General features: G+C 40.9%; 1 protein-coding gene across 1 annotated transcript; it reads right to left on the bottom strand.

Moving 5' to 3' along the window:
• Nucleotides 1-3,180: 3,180 nt before the first annotated feature.
• s100b (S100 calcium binding protein, beta (neural)) lies at nt 3,181-5,378 on the bottom strand. Its single transcript, XM_020482649.2, has 3 exons — nt 5,264-5,378; nt 4,552-4,707; nt 3,181-4,265 (listed from the first exon to the last, which is right to left on the bottom strand). Exons 2-3 carry the CDS (start codon nt 4,687-4,689, stop codon nt 4,116-4,118), a joined length of 288 nt encoding a protein of 95 aa, XP_020338238.1. The 5' UTR covers nt 4,690-4,707; nt 5,264-5,378; the 3' UTR covers nt 3,181-4,115.
• Between the last annotated feature and the right edge of the window lie 2,504 nt (nt 5,379-7,882).

Genomic DNA, 7,882 nt, shown 5'->3' with positions numbered 1-7,882 from the left:
GGAAATACTGTTATGCTTGCCCTGGGGCGATGTTTTCTTAATCTCTCAGTCACTCATTAATTCAATTAATCAGTCGGTTTACCTGAAACACTCACTGAACACAAATCTTTACCTTTGTGGTGATGATAAAGTGGGGGACTTTTCCAGAGTAAAAAAGTAACAAGTTGTCACTGACATTTTCCCAATCCTCCATGGCTGGACCCACAGGCAGCTTGACGTTTATTGTCACTAATCTTCCCTGGAGGCAGACCTGAGTGATTTACACTAGATGGGCTAGCTGCAAAGTCAAAATTGTCTATATTGTGGCTGTGCTAGCTAGTGACAACTCTGCAGAGCTGCCTCCAGGTCAAGATTCATGACAATAAATGCCAATCTGTGACAGTCAGCCAAAAACCACCCGTGGCTGACAATACCATCGCCCAATGGAGATGCCAAGGATTTTTTTTAATGCCCTTGGTTCCTTAGGATCGCTGTTACCATTTCTCGCATGGTAACAGCAATATAATATTAACATAATATTATTAACGTAATATTAAACATATTAACATTTTTACATATACTGTACGGAAAGTCGCCATTGGTGCCTGACTGTCATTAATTAAAGTTCCACAGTCAGTCAGTCTACGTCAGTCTATGTCAGTAATTGTCATTGAGTCCCATTGTGGTAACCAATCTAGTTCCATGAAACAGATGGTTCCTCAGTTGGTGACTATGGGAAAAGGAACAAGCAATCGACCCACCAGAGTGACAATGCTCCCCATTTCCACTTTAGACCTTGCTGTCATGCCACGACAATGAGATGAACTGTCATGCCACGACAATGTTTTGCAGAGACACAATGGATATGTCCCAAATGGTACCCTATTCCCTACATATTGCACTTCTTTTGTGCACTACCCTATGGGCCCTGGTCAAAATCAGTGCTCTAAATAGGGAATAGGGTGCTATTTGGGACACAGGTAAAGAGAGAAGACTGATACTGCGACATGCTGATAGCCCATTAATAACCTATTAACACAGGGAATATTGTCATTGCATCATTTGATCCCACAGTATGTCATATTCATAGGTAGCTTCTACAGAGATGGTTTTTCCAGAGTATTTCAGCGTTGAAATGTCACGTCCAATGTCCAAACTTCAACAGGGGGTAATAAACAGAACAGATGGGTTGATGGGAATTTAAATGGCATTCAATTTACCCCACAGAGTCCCCATCACAGCTCTCCTAGATCAACTCCCAGAATGAATTGCAGTGGAACTCAATTTATTGTCCGGCTAGGCGCATTGTTGGATCAGGAACAGTATTGCTCAACACACACACACACACACACACACACACACACACACACACACACACACACACACACACACACACACACACTGCACCAGCAGTTCATATATCGTAAATAAACCCAAATAATTATCTGCAAAGGTATACTTTGTCATCTTTGAATAGAACAGGAATTGAAGGCATATAATGATCCTGTCCAGCGCAAACAAAACCTGTACAGTTACTAATCCCTTTGTTTACCAAGAGTAGCATAATGTAATCTAGATTGCAAAGAATTATGGAGAGATTAAAAGGAGGTCCCATCTCTACGTTCCAGCTAATGTCTAAGTGGATGGATATGAGATCTATCATATGTATGTAAAGCTGTGTATGGAGACAAAGCCAAGATATATATGATCTGATTCCAGTAGGGAATATCCCATGTGAATAAGGTCTATTACAGTCCACTCAAGTAATGAAACAGCTGGAGCTATTTTTGGACCATCTGTTGGTGTCTCAACATTCCATTTCCACAACACGTCCACTATACAATATTCAAGCCCAGCTGTTACCTGCAGCTCCTTGGGATGTGTTAAAGGGTCTGATGGGACTGATGATGCAGCTTCATGATTCTTATTATTGCCATTTATGTTGAACAATATGTTCCAAGTTGGACCGACTCATTAGACACCGTGGCACCGTTTTTTTTTGGTGTGACCACCACAGGCAGATCTGAACAACGTAGGCGCACACATACAGTTGCATTCCTGGTTCAAAGGTTATTTTGCTCTTTGAATAAGGTGCGCGACAGTGCACCTTGGAGAGAATCTCTAATAGGCAGTTTATTAAGCCTTTGACAGAGGAGACGACAGGACCACATCCCTAGATCTCTCCATCTGCACCCGCTCAAAGGGTAGCAGGGATGTACCACAGGCCACCATCCAATGAGGCCCTGCCAATTAAGATGGCCACAACCAGTAAGAAGGATGCATTTTCTGATCATGCACTCAGGTGCATGCATGTTTTAACAGATGCACCGTGTGCATGGTAACATTCTGCTGTCTATTCTCATACGCAACACATACATCTCGCCTAGTCGCGTCAAAAGGACCAGGAATCCATCAAGGAAGTGCGTCAGAGATTGATAGTCCAATTAAAACTTTTCCCCAAATGACATTAACGTCTATCTCTGTTGAGGAGTAAAAACAAGCTATTTGCCAACTCACAATGTTCCCTCAGAGTTTTGGAGCACTGCCCATCCACTTTATTTCCTGGTCTCACACTGGGGGCTGAGGCAGCTCTCCAGACCATTACGTTATGTTTCAGCACCAGATGCAGCAGCCTGTGTTGAAGGGTGTTTAAATGAGGCTTTTATGTCCCGTGTGCGTAAATACTTTTTGACATTTTACATCCACAATACGTATACTGTCCCCAGCGGTGTCATGTCCATAGGAAAAAGCCATTTCAGACTAGCACGTTAGAGCAGCTAGCTCGTTTGACTCTCTTAGCTGGCAATGTTGGTAGACTTTAGAAAAGCAGGCAATAACTAAACGCACTGAAAAGGACTCACATTCCTTTCAATCTTTTTACTCAGCTTTTTAGCAGAGACGCGCAGTTTGTTTCTTTTAAAAATGAACCACCATTCAGAGGGACACAGACGGCTCAAGAGGTATGCTTAGACGTGCATAAAAATAAACATGTACCTTTTGACATAGATCCAAGCGTAATGATTATGGCTCTAGATTACAGGAGAATGCTGTTTCAGGTTTTTTTTTTTAAAGTGAAATTCTCTTACTTACGGACGAGGAGCCTAGCACCCCTGCAAACAGAGAGAAAAATCTCATCTTGTGTCAGCCGTTGTGTGTATACTTTCTGAGAACATGGTCTCCCAGGAGAGCGTTGCCATTGGCTCAGTGGACCACTCCGTTTATTGATTTCACTGTCTCTTCATTCCCAGCACAGTTGAAACACAGAATTGGTAACAGACATCAAGAGGTATGCACGTATGGCATGTAGTCATGATAGTATGGAGATGTTTACTGAGGATGCATCAGGGAGATTTATACATTCTCCGTGTCACTGATTCAATATATTTGACATAGTCGCTACATCCAGTAGGTGCCAATGCTTTTGTCATGGAGCAACACTGCCACTCAGGGGCACACATCACAACTTTTCTACAGGAGACAGAAATATGAATGGTATGAATCTGAAGTGAAAAATGACATGGTTTAACTGGTGAAAAGTATGTCCTTGTATTCATCGGATCATCTTTATTGATTCTCTATGTTATACTTTTAATAGCATCTCACAAAGCACAGTTCAATTTGAAAACAACTTTCATAAAAACAGAATTCAGTTCAAGATATTGGCTGGAATTCGTCAACATTTTTTGGGTTCAAAATCAAACTGGAGAGTACTTGTTTTACTTGCCAAACCATGTCCAATGTAGCTGATTATACATGCATTGTTAGTGATAACAATTTAACCAATTTAGAGCCGCAGAAATGCATGAGTCTATTACCTTGGGTCTTAGCTTTACAGTATAACAAGGAAAGTGCTCTATGCTTTGTTGGCAAAAGCTATTCTATGAAGTTTCAGTACTAAACCAATTTGGTTTTGTCAACTCTGACAAGACACAGGCAATGAAACAAAGTGCCTTAACCCTTTGTAGGCAAACAGGTTATAAGAAACCTATTGAAACTAAATGGGACCAACAGGAAAAATACAACGTTTTCATTGACATTTAAGTTTTTTTTATCAAACTAAAGTTCCTACTTCATAATTTACTCGCTTTCTCTCTTTCTCTTTTCCTCTCTCTCTCTCTTGTTTAACTGGTGCCTAGCTACTCGTCCTCATGGTGCTCGCAGAAATCATGGCAACAGACAGTTACCATGGTGATAAATGTCATGAACTCTTGGAAGTCCAATTCCGAGTCTCCATCCGTGTCCAGGCTCTCCATCAAACTGTCCATAGTGGCCTGGTCCTTCACTTGCTGAGGGCAAAAACAGTAGATAAGATATGGTCATATTTGATTGGCTAAAGGTGCATTCGGCAATATTTACGGCTGGTTTATGGTCATTTCACCCATTGATTCTAGAATAATAATGTACGAAGGCCTCATGAGCTTAGTGCAACAAAGTCTGTCAAATGACTTATGATTATGATTTATTGATAAATGCACATACGTTGTCAACATAGCCTAGATCCTAACCTCATGTTCAATTTAAAACAACAACGTATTAAATATTGTAGTGAAAATGTGGTAGTGATATACTCACCCCTGTAAGGGCTGGTAGCTCCTCATTGATCAAGTCTTTCAGTTCACATTTCTTCACTTTGTGCTTGTCCCCTTCTTTCTCTGCATACTTATGGAACACCTCCATGATGGTGGCCAGTGAACTCTCCAGATCAGTCATTGTGGTTTGTAATGCGATCTACAAAGTAGAGCAAAAAAGCATTTCATCTCTAGGCCTAGCATGTGACATAAACAACAGGCTCTTAATTCATTTGAGTTTGCTACAGCAGGGGAAATAGTCCTGCAGCAACAGGAAATATGAATTATTATGGGGATAATAACCAAATTGACTTTTTTTTTTGTAGGGGTTGAAACATTTCTCATCAGGGAAAATCAAGTCTGAAATGTCAAAGTGGAAATGACAAACTTCCAAAGTATTTTTAAACCTCAAATATACTACAAGACGTTTCCTTCGTTGGAGGAACCTGCAAACAGGGTGATAAAACATTAAGATCCTACACCTGTAAGCAGTCATGTAACTTAAATATATCACATGATGACATTCTGTCTCTCAGACCTCTCTCTCAACAACAACAACAACAAAGGACAGCTCAGTGATTAGCGGGGAGTAATGAAGATACTCGTACAATTTAAAATAACCTTTTAAGCCTGTCATTTCACTATACAAATCCCCAAATCGAAGTCCATGAACGAATGCCTCCAAACAGCAGATACAGCAGAACATCTTGACTTACCAGTGAGTCTCGGACTGGAACAAAGGTTATTTGCGGATGAGAGTGAGTAGTGGCTGTGGAGGGACAAAGAGTATAGGCTTTTATAGTTGGTGTGGGGAGGGCCTAGTGCCTCTGGTCAACCACCCTGCCAGTCCAGCACACTGACCAATAGGCTCTTTTTCACCCTCTCACTCCACTGTATTCTCACACAGAATTCACCATTGATGGCTATGCCAGTCTTTTACCATGTTATAATGGTCAATTTACAGTATTGTTTGAATACCATTCTTTTGTATGACATTATGACATTGAGCTGAATTTGTGGATTTGAGCTTCCAGGTTTACAACTGATGTGTAAGAAAGGGATATCACTAGATTGCACTATATTATAATAGGCTATCTAATGTTCATATGATTGCACAGGCCTTGAAAGCATTGTCCAACGAATTAGGCAAAACAAACAAGGAGGACTTTCACCCTCTCCCCCTATGCGCCTTCCTAACCTCCACCGTTAAACCACTTTACCTGTGATTGTGAAGAGGATTTTCCATGCATGGCCATTTGTATTGATCTCTTAGACATAGGACCTTCTGGTTGCCACAATCCCCACCAACGTTTTGTCTGAGACAATGGCCTGTTTCAGAGGAAATGGATGGTTGTGCATGTTAATGAAGACATTTCTTTTCACTTGTGGAGTTGGCCAGACGTGTGCCCTATACACCCTCTGACTACTAAGTAGGCACAGCCATTCATGTCAAACCCATGTAAAAAAAAAAAGTGAAATATGCTGTCGTGTTTCATCATTATGAATAGATGCCTGAACTGTAGGAATGATAAGTGTTACAGTTAACTAGAGCAAAAATAGGAGGGCTCGGATTTAGTTGATTTACTATTGAGCTAAGACTTCCAAATGTGAGGTGTCTAAAGTGTAGGTATGCATAAACTACAAAAAGCTTAACCTACAGTAACAACATAATCCCTTACCATTTCATTAAAAGAGGTTCAAAAATGTTTTGATCAAGTTCCAGAACACATTGAATTCCTGTTCTACTGACTTCACCCTCCCCATGAACTCCCTCAACTTTCTGGCCAGCATCTGTTTTGCATTCTTCTCAGGAAGCGTTTGGGAGAAAGTGCTTTTAACTTCATGATAAATGTTTCTTTGTCTCTTCCGAAATATATTTCACATGCTTCTGACAACAGTTGACCATTGTCCACTGAAAACAGTTGTTCTTGTGTGAAGAAAGCAGCGTTGCTTGCTTTGAAAGACTGTCTATAGTCATTGTAGTCAGATGATTATATAAACTGATCCAGTCAAATCCATGATCTATCATTTTCATACCTCTTCTCTCTCTAACTCATTCATTAAGCATAAAACAAACTACGCTCTGGAAAATGCTATTGGTAGGAGGTTGAGTTTTTCTAGATGATTTCAGCTGAGCTCAGAGAAAAATCCACCCAATACCGAACAATCATCTGATCATATCATATGCACTCTATCCAATGACCCGACAGGACTGTTGGGCGGGTAGGTGATAGAGTTGACGACGTGACGCCGAGCTGAGAATAATCTCTCTCTCTCGATCCTTTGAGCACAAACAAATCGGTGTAATGATGAATGCATGATTATTTCAGTGTATCACGTATCAAGTAAGAGGATTCATACAGATCAAGATGAAGAGTGTTGTGTTCCTATTGGGTCTGATGGTTTCTGGTGGACTTGTGACTTCCCATCTTGAAGAGATGCATATGATGAGCCACGGTGGTGGGGGATGCTGGGATAGTAGTGAAGACACAACAGACAGGGCTCTGTAAAGACTAGCCAAGCAACCAATCACGTGCTCCCATTGACTAGTCATCTCAGGGCAGGAGTTGTAGTACCAGGATGTGAGTATGGCTGTCATTCCTTGTCCACATCGGCTAGCTATCCATCGACGTCTTTAATATTACTATTGATACTGGTGTTAACCTAACCCCAAAACTGGATTATATGGCTTGGAGATGTTGGTAGACAGATTTGTTATACTTGTGGCTTAAAGCAAGAGTCCTTAATTGAAACAATAAGAAAGTGCTCACCCCACCTCCATTATGGAAAAAGCTTTTTTAAATTATATTTTTATTTTTACATCTTATAAGTTAAATAACTCTTTAAATGTTTATAAAAACATTGTCTCGCTGTAACTCTCCAAAAGAGAGATGTCACCTTTTGTAGAGTGAGATAATGCGGTCTCCCTGTGTTTTGCTGTAACCATGGCTACAGGTCAGAGCCTCTCGCTGAGTTGAAAAGGTTTGCCAAGTAGCTGACTCATCCCTGGCAGAGTGTAGGGTGCTCTAGTGGTCTGGACACTGACTGGGGGAGTAACCAGGGGTAGAAATAAGAAAACAACACTGAGGTTTGGTAATCTCAGTATGTTCTTGTCTCTCTCCTTCTCTCTCCTTCTCTCCCCTTCTCTCTCCTTCTCTCTCCTTCTTTCTTATTCTGTCCCCTTATCTCCACTTTTCTCTCTCCAATTGGTAGTTTTCTACTTCAACTGGGATATATGTATATTGCTTGTAAGTCATGTATTAGCGTGGGGCTTTAGGTTAACAAGTTATTCCATTGATCCCCTTAGCTTACCATCTAAAAGCTCTACAGAAATG

The sequence above is a fragment of the Oncorhynchus kisutch genome, linkage group LG16 (assembly GCF_002021735.2).
Source record: "Oncorhynchus kisutch isolate 150728-3 linkage group LG16, Okis_V2, whole genome shotgun sequence".
NCBI classification, from domain to species: domain Eukaryota; kingdom Metazoa; phylum Chordata; class Actinopteri; order Salmoniformes; family Salmonidae; genus Oncorhynchus; species Oncorhynchus kisutch.
Note: the sequence above shows the minus strand (reverse complement) of the source record. Positions and strands in the feature narration are given on the sequence as shown.